The 20,173-nt window shown below is 48.4% G+C and overlaps 5 protein-coding genes across 7 annotated transcripts; 4 read left to right on the top strand and 1 right to left on the bottom strand.

Moving 5' to 3' along the window:
- Positions 1-1,092: 1,092 nt before the first annotated feature.
- LOC118510121 (adenylate cyclase type 10-like) lies at positions 1,093-18,336 on the bottom strand. 2 transcript variants are annotated; one of them, XM_036051587.1, is made up of 21 exons: positions 18,032-18,336; positions 17,877-17,971; positions 17,579-17,810; positions 9,769-10,194; positions 9,503-9,703; positions 9,218-9,437; positions 8,719-9,150; positions 8,370-8,649; positions 8,064-8,306; positions 7,657-7,925; positions 5,966-6,456; positions 5,549-5,689; positions 5,323-5,476; positions 5,128-5,257; positions 5,029-5,053; positions 4,688-4,953; positions 4,469-4,629; positions 4,123-4,400; positions 3,921-4,059; positions 3,078-3,846; positions 1,093-2,902 (listed from the first exon to the last, which is right to left on the bottom strand). In XM_036051587.1, exons 1-21 carry the CDS (start codon positions 18,042-18,044, stop codon positions 2,690-2,692), a joined length of 5,178 nt encoding a protein of 1,725 aa, XP_035907480.1. In that variant the 5' UTR covers positions 18,045-18,336; the 3' UTR covers positions 1,093-2,689. The 2 variants fall into 2 exon arrangements, with proteins under 2 accessions (XP_035907480.1, XP_035907479.1); XM_036051586.1 differs by having other exon boundaries at positions 17,877-18,336.
- LOC118510126 (juvenile hormone epoxide hydrolase 2-like) lies at positions 11,607-13,964 on the top strand. 2 transcript variants are annotated; one of them, XM_036051596.1, is made up of 3 exons: positions 11,607-11,734; positions 12,384-13,174; positions 13,247-13,964. In XM_036051596.1, exons 2-3 carry the CDS (start codon positions 12,424-12,426, stop codon positions 13,870-13,872), a joined length of 1,377 nt encoding a protein of 458 aa, XP_035907489.1. In that variant the 5' UTR covers positions 11,607-11,734; positions 12,384-12,423; the 3' UTR covers positions 13,873-13,964. The 2 variants fall into 2 exon arrangements, with proteins under 2 accessions (XP_035907489.1, XP_035907490.1); XM_036051597.1 differs by having other exon boundaries at positions 11,630-11,734; positions 12,314-13,174.
- Positions 11,625-15,887, top strand: LOC118510124 (juvenile hormone epoxide hydrolase 1-like). Its single transcript, XM_036051594.1, has 3 exons — positions 11,625-11,734; positions 14,241-15,164; positions 15,230-15,887. Exons 2-3 carry the CDS (start codon positions 14,399-14,401, stop codon positions 15,862-15,864), a joined length of 1,401 nt encoding a protein of 466 aa, XP_035907487.1. The 5' UTR covers positions 11,625-11,734; positions 14,241-14,398; the 3' UTR covers positions 15,865-15,887.
- On the top strand, positions 16,093-17,612 carry LOC118510125 (juvenile hormone epoxide hydrolase 1-like). The gene is made up of 2 exons (XM_036051595.1): positions 16,093-16,849; positions 16,907-17,612. Exons 1-2 carry the CDS (start codon positions 16,093-16,095, stop codon positions 17,536-17,538), a joined length of 1,389 nt encoding a protein of 462 aa, XP_035907488.1. The 3' UTR covers positions 17,539-17,612.
- Positions 18,337-18,364: 28 nt separating the features above from the next.
- Positions 18,365-20,141, top strand: LOC118510127 (actin-like protein 6A). Its single transcript, XM_036051599.1, has 4 exons — positions 18,365-18,694; positions 18,763-18,896; positions 18,972-19,193; positions 19,262-20,141. The coding sequence occupies exons 1-4, from the start codon at positions 18,496-18,498 to the stop codon at positions 19,973-19,975; spliced, it is 1,269 nt and encodes a 422-aa protein (XP_035907492.1). The 5' UTR covers positions 18,365-18,495; the 3' UTR covers positions 19,976-20,141.
- Positions 20,142-20,173: the final 32 nt, after the last annotated feature.

Genomic DNA, 20,173 nt, shown 5'->3' with positions numbered 1-20,173 from the left:
GTGCTACTCTTACGTACTCCAGCAGGATTATGTCCGTGACATAAACAATCGTTTCCAAGGACCACGAAGCGTATAATAAACGAGCTGTTACAGGGTATAACCTTAGGAGTTGACCGTGATACATCCACAGCAACGCTGAGCCGGGTACATCGATCCCGTGCCACTGCGTGATGCAGTAATAAGCGGATCGATCGTCTAGGACGGTGTGATCTTGGCGAGCCCGGTTTTCCTTCAGACAGGAAAAATTAGTATCCCGCCGGCACGTGGTACGTGTGGTCTGTGTGATCATGAGCCTGTTGCACCTTCATAGAAACTCATTTCGGTTCAAATGACTTAACGCAATCTATAACCTAAACCACATTAAATCGGCGCTTGTTTATACATGCATCTGTAACATTAGCACGTGTTGTATAATCGGAAGTGCCAAGGTTGATAATGAACGCCAGCACTGCAGCCGGAGGTGCAGGAACGTTAATCTCTGCTGGAATCCTTGCGCTGCATCCATTCCATCCATTGCCCAAAACAGAATCAGTTTAAGAACATTCGCACCGGTGACGGTGGAACGGTTTGGAGGCACGGTTTGCGCTCGCCACTGAATTGCTTCCTCTCTAGGTACGCTCCATTCATCCATACACTGTACGCCCGTACACCTCCATCGCGATGGCGGACCGTGCAACTCTTCCGCAAACAATGCACAACACCACAACACCGACAACAACTTTCACGATCCGGATCGTACATTCTGTCCGTGCAGCGGACCTCACCCCCCACATTCATCACTACCCGCCGCACAGCTGTTCCACGGAGAAGCAACGCTCATGCAGAAATCCTTGAATCCTGATCAGACAACAGGCGCATTTAAATACATCAATGCAGCTACGAAATGGCCGCGCGCACACGCGCGTACACTTCCTTCCGTTTTGTTTCGTTTTTTTTTCTTTTTTTTTCGGTGTGTGCTGTGTTTGTTATGTGCGTTAGCGTACTCCTTCATTAAGGGGTTGACTAGGTATTTTGACGGTCGGTAGGTAAACGGGTTGGAGGGTAGAGTTTTGCATGTGTATTTTCTTCGTGTGAGCTCTCTCGCTCTCTCTCTCACTCGGTGCCCAATCCGGCTCGTGAGTATTACCCTTGGAATACTAAAACCCGATGTGCCGCCGACCCTAGCCGCGAGTGCGTTGCGTGTAGGAGGTGTTCCCTTTTTCCTGTGCGGACGCCCCAAAAGGACGTGCTGTCGGACGACGGGGGCGGAGGGTGGCGGAGGCAACTACTTTAGGACGCACTTGGCGCGTGCATGCGTACGTATGCATCCGGTGCGTGACGTGTCTAACAGCTACCGGGAGCCTCGTAGCGGGTTGTTTAACCGTGCTCAGCTATTCTAATTTATTTGTGCCGGCCGCGAATAAATGGCGTTGGCCCCCGTGTGCTTTGCGGCGGATAAGCCCAGCATAAACACACACCTTTACCTACCTACCTTTACAAACTAGGCTAATCGTTTGATGGCCAAAGGGTCGTATGCGGAAGTAAAAACGACGCACAAGGACAAAAAGCTACCTTACGCTGCCGTTGCGCTGCGGACAAGCGCAACAGTAGCCGAAGGGCTCATCTGGTTCAAGTGTAATTTATTCAACCTAGACTCCATTCCGGTGTACATCCGGACCGGCGAAGTTCGGCGTTGCCAACGGCCAAAAATGTTGTCCCGAGAGAAAAAAAAAACAAAAAAGAAACCCAGCTGCGCCGTCTGCGCCGGAAAAGTGCGCCAAGTGTGTGGAGAGAAAGGAATAAGGGTCAGCCCGGACCGGTAAGAAATGGGGTATTTGCTGCTTTACAATTTTCAAAGTCAATGTATACGCACTTAAACTTTGCGCGACACTTAAAGCGAGTTGCGTGCCGTATCGCTAATGCGAAGCCACGATGGAGAACCATCTCCCCCCGGGGAGTCATGCGTAACGCATACCGACACTGTCTCGAATTTGAGATGTAGTAAGGGGAGGGATGGGGGGACGGGGGGAGGGGGAGTCCGAGGATCCAAAGTTGAGAGCCGGGAGATCTCGTTTGCATTTCGTTATGATTCAACCGCCCAATTGAGCTAGAGGAGATCAGCCGGAGCGGAGGATCACGCGGATCTTAAGAACTTTAAGGTGAGATTAAGTCAAATTATTACACTAACCGACTGTAAGCGTAGCGGAATGGAAACCGAACCAAACTACAGTAAAGAACATCGAAAGGAAGCATGCTACAGGACAGAAGTGAGAGAACAAATAGAAGAAAAAAAAACCCCGAGCCGAACATCCCGACGATTGCTTGTCACTCATGAAAATTTATCAACACCACCACTACTTCGCCATTCTGGGACGTGGACGCAGGGGATATCTAATTTTGGCTTGCTGCGTTGGGCCGCGCGGGAGAACCGTTACCAACACCAACGCCAACGGATTCGTCCTCCTCAGGTTTCATCCTCCGGCAGTCCGACTGCCGCTGTTACTCTACCGAGACCGATCGCCATACCACATTGATAAAAATTCAAATTATTCTCCCACTCTTCAATCGCGCTTCACACTCACACTCACACACACCGATACCCCTGGTCAGCATGGTCGCTAGGAGGGGTGTTTCGGGATGGCGGTCCTGCCGCGGCCACCGCCGGGAGCTGTTTCGGGCATGACATCTTCCGGACAATCTGTTCCATTATTCAACGAGCTCTTGACAGTGGCAATGAATACGGGTAGATCTGTTCGTGATGCAAAATACAGCTGGTAAAGTCGTACAGCTGCTCGCTGCTGATGTCGAACAGTGAGCCGGCCGCGAAGCTCTGGCTGCGGCTCGTCCCATCCATACGATCACTTCCGGCAGCGTGATCCAGCCAGAAGGTTTCCAACGCCGGCGGCAGCTCCCGATTCCAAAACTGCGTGTATGCGTGCGTGCATGTGTGGGTCGGAAAAGAAAACAAAGCGCACAACAATGGAAAGAGAAAATGTGGGTAAGAGCGGAAAGCAATAGTAATACGTAACGCCACCACCGCCGCATTGCCTAAGGCACATTACGCCGCGAGACGGTCATGTCACATAACACACACAAACCTTGGCCGTGTGCTGGATATGATCGTGGCAGAGATGATCGTTCCGACTCTGGGCGCGTTTGGCGGCCGCCGCCAGCTGCCGGCGGACGTTACCACCACCGGCCGGATCCACCACTTGGCGGTAGTAGATGCGCATCAGCTCGAACCGCGCCACGTGATTCCGGTTGATGGATAGCGCCTGCTCGATGCTCGCCAGCAGCGTCTCGATGCCGGCCCGCACCCGCCGAATCTGGGCCGTATTACGCGCCTCGATGTGGTAGATCAGAGTCAGCACCATACCCTCCACAATGCGGATCGCCGTGTTAATGTTGATCGTAGAGTCGTGCATGCTCAGTACAAAATTTTCCCGCAGCAGCACCAACCAATTGTCGGCCGCTACCCAGGCACCGTACCGGACGCACCACAGCCACAGATTTGCAAAGAGTCGCGCACTGGCAAAGCTGTTCCGTTGGGCCAGAAAGGATTCGCGGTTCTTGAAGTAGAAATTCTCACACCTCCGGTACGACTCTATGCAGCAGCTCGTATCGAGCAGCACATCGAGACAGATCGCATAGTACCAGATGTGTCCGGTGCGGTACTGCTGATGGATGATCAGCTTCTGGAGCGTCCAAAGCGTTTGCACTGTTTCGGCGATTCGGCGGTTCGACAGCAGCACCTCACAGAGTATGGGAATGATGTCCCATTCGCACGATTGGTACTGCAACCTATCGTTTATTTGCAGCACAACCTTCCCGAGCTCAATCGAGAGGACTTTCTTCGAGCGTACGGTCCTGGGGAGAACATTTCAGCAAACAGAGCGATGCAATCACTGGCTATAAACGAAACAGCTTAACACGATGCTTACTGGCATAGAAAGAGAGCCGTATAGTAACGAACAATCGCATCCAGATAGTCTGCATCGATTCGGCGCACGTTCTCCGCCACTATTTCCAGCGATCGTTCCTGCATCCAGGCTGTGCTTTCGGAGAATCCAACGTGATAGGCTGGAAGGGCAACAGTGTAAATAGTACTCCAACCGCACAAAACAAGCCACACTAGTAGCCTACCTGTATGGAAAAAGTTGGCAAATGACTTCACCAACACGGTGCTACTCTTCCGGTAGCGTAGCGCATGCTTAAGACTCCAGATAGCAGCAAGCGTGGCTCGATCCCAGTCACGCAGCTTCACAAACAGTTTGTGCATACCGTTGAAGCAACTAGCGATCTGTGATACGATCAAACTATAGAAAAGGCTCTTGGTAGAGGGCGTTTTTTCTTGCCCATTGGGATCAAGATATTTCTTCACCTTCCCCAAATAAAATCTGCTCTTCAGCCGCACCAACGACCTTTAAGAAGATGAAACAGAGAAGACGCCTTCAATATCAACCGGTACAAGAATCTGCGGAAAGCTTACCGGTGGCGTGGAAAATTCATCCCAAGCGTTCGAGAAGCACGGTAGTACAGCTCCAGGGAACGCTCAAACTGCTCCAAACCGTACCTTCCTTTCGCTTCCAGCGTGTAAAGACGGCCCTTCAGGTAGGTGACGAGCGCAATGTTTTCGGCCTTATCAATTTGCTGTAAAAAAAAACTCGTCTATGAAAGGACCAAGGATTTACAACTTCAAACTACATACAGTCATCATTTTTGCTGCATCCTCAAGAATGGAGATCGCTTTCGGAATGTTGGACAGTTTGATGCAGATCCGTGCCCACTCGATGCTAGCCTCAACACATTTCTCCAACATGCCGGCCCCTTTACTGTGCAGCACTATCTCGCTAAACATCCCGTAAAGGATCATGTTGCAGTTGCAGGAGACAAAGCTGTACGCTTTGTAGCTGAGGACCGGTGCGCGGCGCGATGAGCTACGGCGCCGTTTAAAGCAGCCGAATATGAATGATTCTGCAAGAGTAGTGAAAATCGTTAGAAGACTCACAACGGTTTAGCGAAAGAGAAGCTCTACAAATGTATTCTTACGCTGAGAAGAGTACAACGAAAATCTCTGTAACAAGAAAAGGACAAGAAATTGAGGGGCTCTTAGTTGACTTTAAACTTCAGTTCACTTGCCACACTTACACTCGTGCTGTATTGAAGTAACATTTCATTGCCATCCAGTTCTTCTGACCTCTGACAGCCAACCTGTACTTCGTACGTTTCCTCACAGCTCATCAGGTTCTTAAACGGCACAGCTCCACAGGAATTACATCTGCAACGGGTCAAACATTCAATTCGCGGAAGGATCATCTCACACTCCACCACCGTTTGGCTTACTTTTTTGTTTCACTTTCAATAAACTCCAGCGCATTGCTGTGGTACTGCTTCTTCTGCTCCACCGTTACCAAATTATACACCGTGCTGTGGAACTCACTGGAATTGAATTTAGAGTATCCGCAAACCGCGTACTTCGGCAGATCTTTGCAGGCACCTGGAACAAGCACGAACGCTGTATACATTTGCTCGGCCATACTAATGAGCCGCTCGGCCAGTACACACTTACGATCTATCTCGAGAGCGATGCAGGCGCATTCACCGCGTCCCAGCCAGCTGCTGTTCACGTTCCGCTGCGCTAACCGGAAACCTTCGCTAAAGTCACCGATTGCGCACGACAGGATTTGAAGGTCAAACAGTTTCTTCATTGCTGCTCACAAGGCATGGAATGGCAGAAGGGTAAAGGGTTCGGCATGAGGTAACATTTGGCTGTACAGAGCAGCGTGATAGGTTTGGGCAGAAAAATTTCGGTAACCCGCAAACCTATCGATCAGCAATGGTAATTCACCATCGACCGCACCGAATTCCTAGACCGCGCTCGGCGGCTACTGCATCTCCATGCACCGCGCTAGACGAATAGCAAAACTTGTCGCTCCTGCTGTGTTCCTGCACCACACTTCCTTTACGCTAATCACATTATACTTACCGATTGCCACATCCCACTCACTCTCGGTAGCCATCGTATACATGAGCGAGGCGCGCAGAAACTTTTGCCCCAAAAAGGCGGCACATTTGCATACGAGCTGCTCGAAGGCGGACAGCGAATCGTACAGCATCAGATGGAACGCTTCCAGGTTGCGGGAGGTGTAGTAATCCTTCGTGTCGACCGCGTCTGTCAGGTACGCAACGTCTACGATCTTGTTGAACAGTGACGGTGTCTGATCGCCCGGATAGAGCAGCGGATCGCCAACGTCGAACGACGATTCGAACAGCCGCCAGTCGGATAGGCTCGGCCGGATTGTCGAGCTAGACTTGATGCTGTCCCGCTGCAGGAACGACGAATCGCAAAACACGTACCCTTCGGTTTGGGCCTCACAGTAACCCATGCGCTTCACGCGCAGGATACCGCTCTGACGCAAGCATAGCAGAAACGTGTTGATCCAGCCTGGATTCCCGTTGCTGATGGTGTGCAATAGCCTAGCGCGATGGGGTAGAATAGTAACGGTTAGTAACGATTGCTTCACGGCTAGAGCGGAACCATGCAAGAGGATGGCTACATCATCGCATCAAGAAGTCAAAAATCCACGCTCGCTTATTCAACTGCCAGTTCTATTGCAAACCTGACGTGCATGTAACGGTCTTACGTAGATCAGCTCGGTCCTCTCCCTATTGCACAACGCGATCGCTATTGACAACTCTGTACCGAACGCTTTCTCTTCCTCGTTTAACAACGCATCTCTTATATCAGCGTGGCAGCAGCAAACAACTGGGTTACCCTCGTCAATACCACGTTGGCTTGCCTTTGCATACTGGTGAAAAACGGAGGGCTGTATTTCATTTGCCTAAATCATAACTGTACCCCCGGTTAATCCGTAACCAGCTCGGGTTCTATGGTAATAAAGCACCAAACCGGTGCTTCGTCAAGTTCGATCAATCTGCACCGCCTCTACAGCAAAGTGCACCTTCATCGCGCTCACCTAATGTATGCCTCAAATAACGGCAACCATCGGTGCATCGGTTTGTGTGGTGAATCTGTCCTACTACCTTCAGGAAACCAAGTCTTGACTAGCATCGCATTGAGCTAGAGCTTTTTCTAGCGCCAATGTGTTATGTGAGGATACTGCTGCTCTAGCTGGTCCTCTGTAAGACATGGTGCACATCCACAGATCTCAGCGTTCCGTGCGAACTGGTGACGAAACAAGCTGCAACTTTCGATGGACGCCGCATCGCGCTTTTTAATTGCGTGCAAATCTATGCATTCACGTTCGCGCTCAATAACTTCAGCACTCCTCCGTCCAGACCCCTGATCCCGTTTTGCTGCATGCCTCTCCCGTACGATCGCCCTCCTCCTGCTCCTACTTCTGCTTGCAGTTCTCCAGCTGGAGAACATGCAGTGGTAAATAAGGCGATTATAAAACATGCCAGCCGTATGCACTGTTCTAAGTCGTCACGTGCGGCGTGACTGCAGCACATGGGCGGATTGTTGTCCAGCTGCTGATCCAGAAACACGGTTCGAAATAAAAACAAATATTTTTCAAATACCTCCACCTACCCTACGGTGCCCACAGCCGACACGTGACACACGTCCCCATTCAAACGCGAACAAATCGTGTGCTACCCCCGCACAACTCGTGTCTCTCCCCCCCCCCCACCCCTTCTCGTAGGTGGAGGACCTACCGTTCTAGGTCCAGTGGAATAGCATTAACGTTCAGAAATTGGCAAGCGACCGCTTTGTGCAGCAGCGTCTCTATCGGCGGCAGCTTCACTTGGCACACATTGGGACTGTCGAGAACGCGAATGCGTGCCGGGCTCAACCGTTTCTGGTAGCCGACCGTTAGAACCGTAATGATCTGTGGCATTTCCCAGATGGCGTCAAATAGATCGAACGATTCGTCGTCTATAAATTCTGCGTCGTCGATTATCAGCACCCAAAGGTTTTGGAAAGTCTAGAAAGAGATCAAAACGAAACGTACGCGTGATTTAAATTCAAATATCACATTTGCGCCTGACAGGCATGCAATGTGTAGATACGATTAAGACATTAAATTGCATACCCTTGGGCGCAATAAGGAAACTATACTTACCTTTTGACAGAGAAACCGGAACAGCTCTTTTCTAGCGGAATCCTTTTCCGTTTGGTTTAAACTGGCGGTCGCTTCCGTTACGATAAAGTTGGTGCCAAGTACCTCGTTCAGCAGCGATAAATGTTGCTCCATTTTATGCTCCCGCAGGTATAGCTTCATGCGGTTTTGCCTCGTAACGGTCGTTATCGTTTCGGTGAATCCAAGAGGGCGTGAAATGCAAAGGCTGGCCGCGGAGTATGGTTTCTGCAACCGAAAGCAAGGAATAAATAATTCTGCTTGTAAACAACACCAAACGTTTCCCGATACTTTTGAATCCTTTAAGCTAAGCGAGAAGCATAGCGAGCTTATGTGTTTGTTTCGTAGCGCAATGTAGAAAAATTCATTCACCAGACGCGTTTTACCCATCTGCGCTTCGCCCCGTATTAACAGACAATTTTGAATCCACTGATCGTTTGGAAAATCGCTTCTAGTGCACTGTTGGGCAATCACCATACCATCGTCGATCATTTCCTGGAAGATTTCGATGAACTGGTCTCGATCGACTAGCGGGTAGTTGTACACCATCGGCTTAAGCAGTTCGCGTTCCCTGTAAAAAAGTATAAGTTTTAAGACGAGACGACCATCCAATTTCCTTCTCATCATCGTTGATATTTACGCTATAAATTCCCGAAACTCATAAATCGGTCCGACGTTGTGCAATCCCTTCAGCTGAATTGCATCTTGCAGCGTAAAGTGAGCCGGGTCCAGTTTGCTCATCATGAACGTGCTCTTATCGCAGGTTACCTTATGCGGGTAGGCCATCATCAAGCGGGCCGCTTTGTTAACGTGCACCCCAATTGCCGAATATTCGCGCCGTACCGTATGCCCAACGATACCACAGTACGCTATGCCGGTGGTAATACCGATCGAGGCCGAAATGATCGATGGATTCTTCGCGTACGTGTCCTGTATCTCGCAGGCACAGTGCAACGCAAGCTGACTGTCCATTTCATGCTTTAGGCCGCGCAATCCAAAAATAATCAAAAACATAACATCCTTGTCGAAGAGGGACAGTTTATTTACGATGCCTTCGTATCCTTCGACGATCCTAAAATGTAGCAAGAAGATGTTTGACACTACTGGAATTCAAATTTGAACGCAACGGTTTTCCGTACTTGCAAACGGTAGTGAAAATGGAATTAATTTCTTTGATCAGAGCGGTCACATCGCGCGGTTTCAGTACGATGTTTAAAAATACCGTCACAATTTGACGCATTTCGGTCAACAGTTCGAGCGGTTCGTTGTTTTCGACCGCATTCAGCACGGGTTTGATGAGGAACTTTTGCAATGACGAGGACACAACGTGTGGCGTTACATATTTGAGACGAGGACGAACTGGAATGCACAAATAGGATACGGAATATGAAAATCGAACTGATTTGATGTTACTTGCAACCCACTGGCAATCATTTCGCTATCGATCTTGATTGCATCGTCCTGGACAAACAGATCTTCGTCCTCTTCATCGTCCCGGTACGCTGCATCGGCAAAGTTTAACCGCTTCGTCGATCGCCAATAGCTGGTAAATCCTTTGATCTTCAGATGCATCTTATCCGCACAAGACTCCCAAACATACTCATTGTCGTGAATGTAGCTCCATGCTGTATGAAAAAAAACATTACCACTCTATCCTTTAACATGTCGAGGAACCAGACCATCCACTCACCATAGTACGTAACGATGATATCGCCCGCCAGTGCCATTCGTTCCGCCAGCTTCACTTTCCACACCGGCTGACCGGCTACGACATAGTGGGAAAAGGATTCATTTCCCACCAGCGAAAAGTGTACCTCACCAGCAGAAATAGCAATCTTGTTCCTCAAAGTTACACCAACATCCGTCTTGTAACGTCCATAGGAAAGCTGTATAATGATCGCTGTATCGATCGCACGATGAATCGCATCCGGCAACGATACGGACGAGTTTGCCTTGAACAGTACCAGGATAGCGTCGCCCGAGAATTTGAGAATATCTCCACCATGGCCTAGTATTTCGTTCACGATCCCTCCGAGGTAGGTGTTAAGGACTTGGGACAGTTTAGAAGCTCCACCGTTTTCGGGATTGTGGTACAATTCGGAAAGATCGGTGAATCCTGTAAATGGGGAAAAAGAATTCCGAATCGACATAGTTAAACTGTACCAAAGGGTCAGAACATTTCAATGAAAATAATAAAAAATATTGCCAACACTTCTGCATTTAGGACGAGCGGCCTTTCCACAGTATTAAGTAGTTATGGGCAGTTCGGAGTTATCTGGTTCCGATTCCGTTGTCGGAATCCGATTCCGGATCCATATTCGAATCCGTTTCCGGATTCAAGTCCGGAATCAATTTTGCTCTTCCACAGTTTCAAGGGACCTTAGTCTAAGCTGTCGTAAAACTGTTTGCATTTGATGAGCCTTTTCATGGCCTCGATCAGTTGGAGGTTCGTATGGGCTACAGAGTTGATAGCCCTTAATGCTAAAAAGCTCCTCATTCTTTAGTATCATTAGTATCAACCCAATTCGTCTTGGACATGGATACAAGTTATGCCTAAAGAAGGCCATCTTGTTCACCATATTCTCCCCGGTTTATACAGATATCCTGACACTGTATCCAGCTTTCACAACGATAACGATAACAGTGATAAAAATATAAAAAGTTTAAAATTCACATAACCCGCTCCGTAGGATCATCTCAGGAAAACCAAAAAAAAGATTAGTAACGAATTTGTTGAGCCGTTTTTTTTAACCTGATGGGTGGGACAGGCCTGACAAGTGGATGTACGATACACTAGCTGTTGCCCCTCGCAACGACATACGGGACGACGACGCGCATCAAATTCGGAAGCTAGATTAAGACGAGACGATTGATCGGACCGCGCAAAAGAACAAGTAAAATAAGAAATGAGCCGCATTGCCAGCGATTACGCACCGCGCACAACATTGCGTGTGTGTATATGTGTTCGTGAGCACGCGGAATGACTTGCAATGCAAAAACAAACGCGATGAAATATGAAACATTTATGAGTAAACTAAAGCATTTTGTACGAGAACCAATCTGATATCGTGGTGATGTTGAGGCCAAGTGGTCTTTTAATTTGCATAACATTCGCGTACTTGTAACAGCGGCTGGAACAAATCAATCGTCTTCCAAGCGCCTCGTCTGGCAGTGTGTTGGTTTGGCACCGGTTCTATGTTTATGGTAAGTGAAATGCAAAGTTTCCCTGGTTGAACTAAGACAAAAAAATGTTTTAATAAAAATTGTGTAATAAAAACAGAGGTAAAGAAAACTCACAGTTCAATAAAAAAATCACCTTAATGGTCCATTTAAAAAATTACTGATCATAAACAAAATTATTCAAACTAAAATTTAAGCTTAATTTTTAAGAATAAAATCTTGAAATTCAATCCATGAACATCTCATAAACAGATCACGAAGAAAGTCTCAAAATTCATATTATTCACAGACTTGGGAGGCACTTTTCGATCAACCCTCAATCATGTTTCTAAAGCCGGCATACGCACACCAGACGCGGATCCGCCGTTTTACTCCAAGTTTGCAGCTGGACCGGTGAGCACGGGGTTCCGCAGTTTCGCGCTTCTTTTTTTCTGTTCGTACGATCGCCATCGTCGATCGAGTCATCATCTAGTTAGGTGAGTACTGTTTTTACGCGAAGGGTTCTTCCCATGTTTGATAAATCGATTTAGAACACTATGATGAATTGTGGAAAACATTGGTGAACAAAATTGTACGCAGCTTTATTCCGGCCGCAAACAATATTCCGGTTGTCAAGGTCAAACTTCAAGTGCGAAAAAACTAATCCACATTGGCGGGGTATGCTTTATTTATTTTCCCCTTTTTTGTGGGTAAGCAGCTATGATGTCACACCTCAAAAACGAATTTATTTTCGAAGCAAATGCAAACGCAATTTGCTTGTGGCTTCAATCGGCTGTAAATAACTTCATTGTTTTGTTGTTGTGATTGGCAGTTGCATAATATAGACAGAAAAGCCTCTAAACGGTGTTGCATGCCTTATGCACTTTTTTCAAGCCAAATCATCATGATCGCCATTATGTACTATCAGCACGCATCGCTTAACGCTTATCACTTTTCCATCCTCCCGCCGGCGAAGCGAATGACGAAATGTGTGTGTGTGTGTGTGTGTGTGTGTGTGTGTGTGTGTGTGTGTGTGTGTGTGTGTTCGCTTATCTTATGGTCGGCTTATCCCACAGCCAGGGCCCAAATAAGGCACATCGCGTGTTGATAGCCAAAACTGGGTGTTTCACTTATTCATCGTTCCAGGTCAAAGGCTCGTGACCATTGTCCCCCCATTCGGTTCAAGATGGGTTTCTTGGCGAAAATTGTGTTTGTGGTGATATCCCTCACATCTGCCGTGGTGTTTAAGCAATACCGTGAAATGACTGCCCCACAACCAGTACCGGAACTCAACCTCAAACAGTACTGGGGCCCCGGCGATGTGAAGCAGTACAAAGAGGACACCAGCATTAAACCGTTCAAGGTGTCGTACGATGCACCGGTGATCGAGAAGCTGCGCGCAAAGTTGAACGATGTGCCCACCCTAACGCCACCACTGGAAGGAGTCGCGTTCGAGTATGGCTTCAACACCAACCGGCTGAAGGAGATCCTCAAGTATTGGCGCACCACCTACCTGGGCAAGTGGGGCGAGCGGGAGCAGTTCTTGAACAAATTCCCCCACTTCAAGACACAGATTCAAGGCCTCAACATCCACTACATCCACGTGAAGCCGAAAGTTCCGGCCGGAACCAAGGTTCTACCGCTGCTCCTGCTGCACGGATGGCCCGGTTCGGTGCGCGAGTTCTACGACATCATCCCTCTGCTTACCAGCAAGTCGAACGATAAGGACTTTGTGTTTGAAGTCATCGTGCCGAGCCTGCCCGGGTACGGGTGGTCGCAGGGCAGCGCCAAAAAGGGTCTCAGCCCGTCGGAGGTGGCAATCGTGATGAAGAATCTGATGAGCCGCGTTGGGTTCGAAAAGTTCTACATCCAGGGCGGAGATTGGGGTGCACTAATTGGCAACTATATTGCCACCTACTTCCAGAGCAATGTGCTGGGTAAGGACTTTATGGACTTCTTTCGGTAGCGATCGCACTGCTAATCGATGGCCCTTGTTTTTTGCATTCTAGGCGTTCATCTCAACATGTGCTCCATCATGACCCCACTAGCGTACCCGAAACTGTTCCTGGCTGCGCTCCGTCCTTCGCTGTTCGTTGAGGAGCAGTACATAGAGTACTATTTCCCACTCGGTAAAAAATTCTCCAACCTTATCGAAGAATCCGGCTACATGCATCTTCAGGCAACGAAACCCGATACCATCGGCTCGGTACTGCAAGGAAATCCGATCGGGTTGGCAGCTTACATCCTGGAAAAGTTCTCCACCTGGACCAATCCAGCCTATCGCAATTTGGCGGACGGTGGGCTCGAAAAGTACTTCACGCTTGACGCGCTGCTGGACAATGTGATGATCTACTACCTAACCGATAGCATCACCACATCGCAGCGTCTTTATGCGGAAGCGTTAGCTTCGGATGAGCTGAAGAAGGAGATCGATCGTATACCGACCGTAGTACCGGCTGCCTGTGCCAAGTTCCGGTATGAACTTTTCCTGCAGCTTGATTGGATACTGAAGGATCACTTTACCAATCTTGTACAGAGCAACCATTTCGAGGATGGTGGCCACTTTGCGGCCATGCAGCTGCCGGAGGTTTTGTACAAAGATGTAGTCACATTTGTTGCCTCGCTTCAGAAGTAAGCAAGCAGTGGTGAGTGGTAGGTAGAGCAGCGAGAGCGAGGGATATAGGTGATTTGTATGTAAAATAAAGTTCCCTCTTGTACTAAAGTGTACCGAATGCGTTCAATTCGTTCTTGGGTTTGATTCGCTAGGCTGATAAGAAAAAAAGTTTCTTATCTTTCTACCAACCGAACGTGCAATACTCAATGAGCAAAAGTTACACTATAGACCAGAAGAATTGGTGGACAAAACTCATTCTTAGAGAGAATACTAATAGATCGATAAAGCTACTTCAGTACTAATTGATTGATAAAAGCTATTTAAATTATTTAAACAATTTCTTCTATTCCACTCTCAACCAAATCGCTCACAACAAACTTCTCCCATAGTGAGTGCAGCATGGTTCAATTAACTATCTGAACTTCACCCTTATCTTCACACTCACCCCTTACACGATGACGCTGCGCTATTTTGGTGCGTAAAAAACATTCCATGTGGGAAGTCGTGGAGAATACAACGGACGGAGATCGCCAGTGCCAGTTGAGCGATGGGTCTTGGGACACAGTTTTGCTGCCTGCTTGTTGGGTGCGTCAGTTTGACGGGATATCAGTATTACAGACAGCTTACTTCGCCCTTACCGGTGCCAACGCTTCGACTCGACGATTATTGGGGACCCGGAAATGGAGCAACCTATCGGGAAGACACCACCATACGTCCATTCAACATTTCCTACCCCGAAGCGGTGATCCAAAAGCTTGCCCACAAGCTAACCGATGTGCCCCAGCTAGCTCCACCGCTCGAGAATGCCGGTGCATTTGAGTATGGGTTTAACGGTGATCGTTTGCAAGAAATTTTAAAATACTGGCGTGAACAGTACCTTCCGAAATGGGCAACCGAACGTGAACCGTACCTGAATCGCTATCCACATTTTAAAACACAAATCCAAGGTCTGGACATTCATTACATCCATGTTCGGCCGACTACTGGCGAAGCTGGTAGTGGGAAGCCAGTACTTCCGTTACTCCTTCTACACGGCTGGCCTGGTTCGGTACGGGAGTTCTACGACATCATTCCCCTGCTTACTGAACCGTCCGAGGATAAGGAATTTACATTCGAAGTGATCGTACCGAGCTTGCCCGGTTTTGGATGGTCACAGGGCAGCGCAAGGGAAGGAATGGGTGGTCAAAAGATGGCGATCGTTGTGAAGAACCTGATGGAACGCATCGGTCACAAACGGTTCTTCGTTCATGGAGGTGATTGGGGTGCACTCATTACAGACATGCTGGGGACGTACTTCCCAGAGAGCGTGTTCGGTAAGTCGGATAGCGAGAAAGTAGGTAAAATACTTTTCTAATTAAAACGAAAACCTTCCTCCTAGGGCTACATCAGTCTGGTTGTGGCGTAATGGGAACGCTGGCTACTTGGAAAACCATGATCGCTAGCATGGCACCAAGGATGTTCTTGGAGGAACGTTACATCCCATACTATTTTCCACTAAAACCCTACTTTAGCGAAATACTACTAGAGTCTGGCTACATGCACATACAAGCCACCAAACCGGACACCATCGGGGCAGCTCTGGTGGGTAATCCGATCGGATTGGCGGCCTATATTCTGGAGAAGTTTTCCACCCAAACCAATCGTGCCTTCCGTACCCTACCGGATGGTGGTCTGCAGAGAGCCTTCAGTCTCGACGCTTTGCTGGACAATGTTATGATCTACTATCTGACCGATAGCATCACAACCTCGCAGAGACTGTACGCGGAAGCATTCAGCAAGCGGGAACTATTTGCCGGCGAGCTTGAGCAAATTCCCAACACGGTACCGACGGCATGTGCCAAGTTCAAGCATGATGTTCTACATACGATCGACTGGGCGCTGGAGGGTCACTATAAGAATCTCGTACAGAGCAATCACTTCGACGAAGGTGGTCACTTTTCGGTGATGCAGCTACCAGATGTGGTGTATCGTGATATAGTGCAGTTTGTTGGGAAGGTGCTTCAGCCGAAATAAATCTGACCAGAAAAATCAACAAACCCTTAGATCAGACTGAACTTCCAATCTACAAGCTATCGGGTAAAGTCTCGTTTCGGGAACTCCCCACATACACTGGCCCTCACTTTATCAACATGATCCACAATAACGCTCTTTATCTCAGATTCAAATTGATAAGACCTTGGCTTCAGGTGCCGAATGTGCTGACGCTCAGTAACATTTCGGGTTGCTTCGAATGCAGCAACAATGGGTCTCCTAGCCCGTGCCGGTTTAGTGCTTCTGGGCATAATTATTGCATACGGCTATAAACTCTACCAACAACTCTCCGTAACGCCACGTGTACCGAGCAATATAGAGTTTTTCGAATACTGGGGTCCCGAGGGAGGTGATCCGTATGGTGACAGCTTAGAGATAGTGCCATTTAACATATCCTATCCACCGGAAGTGATCGAACGATTGCGCAAACAGCTCAACGATGGTGCGCCGCTAACCGCACCACTCGAAGAGACCGCATTCCAGTACGGATTCAACAGTGCGCGGTTGCAGGAAATCGTTCAGTACTGGCGCACGGATTACTTGGACCGCTGGGACGAACGGGAAGCGTATTTGAACCGTTTTAAGCATTTCAAAACCAAAATCCAGGGATTGGATATTCACTTCCTGCGCGAAAAATCGGACACAGTCGTCAATCCGAAGCGTATCGTGCCGCTGCTGATGCTGCACGGATGGCCCGGTTCGGTGCGGGAGTTTTACGACATTATTCCACAGCTGAGCAAACGGACAAGTGACAAGGAGTACGTGTTCGATGTGATTGTGCCGAGCCTGCCCGGGTACGGATGGTCTCAGGGATCATCGAGGCCAGGTCTGAGTGCGTCCAAAGTGGCGGTGATTATGAAAAACCTGATGGCCCGGTTGGGGTACAAGAGGTTCTACATCCAGGGCGGAGATTGGGGTGCCATTATAGGCAATCTGATGGCCATACTGTTTGAGAAGGATATTTTGGGTATGTCTGATGGAGACTGGCTATCGTATCCATAGTTAATGAATTCCCTTCCCACAGGCGTTCATCTCAATATGTGTATGGCAAGTGGAAGTCCTCTCACCATGGGCAAATTGCTCGTGTCTAGCCTAGCGCCGAGCTATTTTATTGAAAAACAATACATCGATTTCTATCATCCTACCTGGCCAAAAATCGCTGAGCTTATTCTGGAGGGAGGGTACATACATCTACAAGCCACTAAACCAGATACCATCGGTACAGCTCTTCAAACCAACCCGATAGGATTGGCGGCATACATTCTGGAAAAGTTTTCCACCTGGACTAACCCATCCAATCGGGATCTTAAGGATGGTGGTCTGGAGCAGCATTATTCGCTTGACGCGCTTCTAGACAACGTGATGATCTACTACCTAACCAACAGCATAACAACGTCCCAAAGGCTGTATGCGGAATCTTTTAGTGCCGCGGAACTGGCAAAAGAGTATGAAAACATTCCCACCAACGCACCGGCAGCATGTGCCAAATTCCGCCATGAACTGTTCCAATACCCGGACTGGATACTGAAGGAACACTTTACGAATTTGATGCAAAGCAACCATTACAACGAGGGAGGCCATTTTGCCGCGATGCAATTCCCGGACGTGCTGTACAAGGATATCGTTCAATTCGTGAACCGACTGTATCGGCGATAGAGTGAAGCTGATGGGCAGAACAAATTGTGTAAAAGCTTACCGGAAACATCGACAAACATCATTGCGGTCATAAATTTGCTCGTTTTATAATCATCCGGACTGTACAGCACCTCGTCCGGTACCATCGAACTGATGACTTTGGTCGTAAACTCCTGGTGCGATTTGTTCAACTTGCCCATAATGTTCTCGTACAGGTTGGATGGCATCTGGTTCCAGAGGAACTGATACAGAAAGCTGAACCGTTCTGGGAGGTATTTCTTTAGGTTCTTCTTCTGTTGGAGGAAAACATGCGGATTGAAGCTTAGACGGTCTTAAGCTAAGGTAAAACACCACCTTACCCCTTTCAATCGGTTTCGGCATCGTGAAACGAACAGTTCCTTATCCACCGCCTTCTTCAGTCGGGCCGATCCGAAATCCGCTTTAGATGAGGGCACTGAAAAAAACAAAATGTAGTCGATTGTCAAACGGTTTGTTAAAAAGGCCAATTTCGTACTTAATTCCAGCATTGTGGCTCCGATTGCAAGATTCGCCGCGGTTGTTCAGTACGTGCGAGGATACGGAAGAGGAAGCTTAACTAAATACAAAGCAAACTAGATTTGGAGCTGAAAGAAGTATCTATATGTTTTTAAAACAATCTACAGGTAGTTTTTGTAAGTAAGTTCGTGCATATTGAGGAAAAATATCAATATATTTAGAATCAGGACGCACCGACCAAAAACATTTTAAACTTCCATGATATTTTTAAATTTTATAGCATTATTTCCCGCTTTGCCATAAAACCTAGCTGGCTGTCAAAAGGCGGAGCTGTCATGCAAGCTGTCAAAACGGCTTCTTCCGTGCTGTCAAACGAAAAGTGACGCCGGGAATTGTTTGCATATTTGTTGGTGTCCTCCGTATTTTTGTCGTGCTTTTCTATTGCAAATTTAGGTATTCAGCCCGGCAAACAGCGGCGCACCGATGAGCGGAAGTGGAATGATGTACGGCGGGGACGAGATTGGTGCGCTTGTGTTCGATCCGGGCCATCACTCGTTGCGCGTAGGATACGCACAGGATGACACACCGAAAGCCGACATCCCGTGCGTGGTTGGCGTTGGTCCGGCAGATCCGGTCATGAATTCGGATCTGGAAACGAAGGCGGACAACAACATTGGAAGCAGTATGTGTAACCCGGGGATTGTGGGAAGAATGGATGGATTAGATTATAAGCAATTGTTTCTCCTTCAGCGAACAAATACTACGTCGATACCACGCACATCAATGTCGCCCGGCCGAATATGGAAATTCAGTCGTACATGAAGGATGGTATGATTGAGAATTGGGATCTGTTCGAGAAGGTGCTTGATTATGTGTATGCCAAGGTAATATTGTGCTACCCTTCACAACGTAATATTTATAAAACTTTCCTAACAACCGGAAACCTTTTTTTTGCACAGGTCGTTCAATCGGAATCGATGTACCATCCTGTGCTGTTTTCGGAATCGGCCTGGAACGTGCGCAACAATCGCGAACGGCTAACGGAGCTAATGCTAGAAAAGTACAACGTTCCGGCTTTCTTTCTCGTGAAAAATGCAGTTCTAGCAGCATTTGCAAACGGTCGCGCTACCGCCTTGGTGGTGGACAGTGGTGCAACACATACCTCAGCCGTTCCGGTTCATGTAAGTGTGAACGCCTGGTATGCATTTGTGCCGCTGTATCGTTACAATTCTCAACCTTTCCCACGCAGGAAGGATACGTCCTGAGCCAGGCGGTAGTAAAATCACCGCTCGGCGGTGATTACCTTTCCCTCCAGTGTCGCCATTATCTCGAAGGTCAGAACATTGACCTCACACCGACGTACGCGATCGCCTCGAAGGATGTCATAAAGGAGCGCGATACGGCACGCTTCACGCCGAAGGAATTGCCCGAAAAGCTGACCGCCTCCTGGCAGCAGTACATGCTGAAGGGATTGCTGCAAGACTTCCAAATGTCCGCCGTACAGGTGCTGGAAACACCGTACGACGAGCGAACGGCCGCACAAATCCCGGCCGTACATTACGAGTTCCCGAACGGCTACCATCAGGACTTTGGTCCGGAACGGTTCAAGCTAGCGGAGAGTCTGTTCGATCACAACATGCTCGGGGCAGGGCAGTTGGCTTCAGCCAGCGTGGGAATGTGCGATGCGGACGTTCGTCTATCGCTGTACGGTTCGGTGGTGGTCACCGGTGGCAATTCTCTGCTGCCCGGTTTTGCCGAACGGCTCAACCGTGATCTGCAGCACCGAGCACCGTCGAACACGCGGCTAAAGATGATCTCGGCGAATGGATCGGTCGAGCGAAGGTTTGGCGCATGGATCGGAGGTTCGATTCTCGGCAGTATCGGTACATTCCAGCAGATGTGGATCTCATCGCAGGAGTACGAGGAGTCGGGCAAAAGTCAGGTCGAACGAAAGTGTCCCTAGACCATGCGCGCGTGTGTGTGTGCGCGTGTCCTTACTTTATTTTACCTTTTACAAACGAAGAACCGTAATCCTGTAATTCTCTTATTTCTACTTCCTCGATACAACATGATGTGTACACAACAAATAATAACATTTGCCGGTATTGTAGAGCATGACCTCGACTCAACTTGTCTTGTGGGTGTGTTTTTCTTGTTTTTC

This window comes from Anopheles stephensi, chromosome 3 (assembly GCF_013141755.1).
Source record: "Anopheles stephensi strain Indian chromosome 3, UCI_ANSTEP_V1.0, whole genome shotgun sequence".
NCBI lineage: Eukaryota > Metazoa > Arthropoda > Insecta > Diptera > Culicidae > Anopheles > Anopheles stephensi.
Note: the sequence above shows the minus strand (reverse complement) of the source record. Positions and strands in the feature narration are given on the sequence as shown.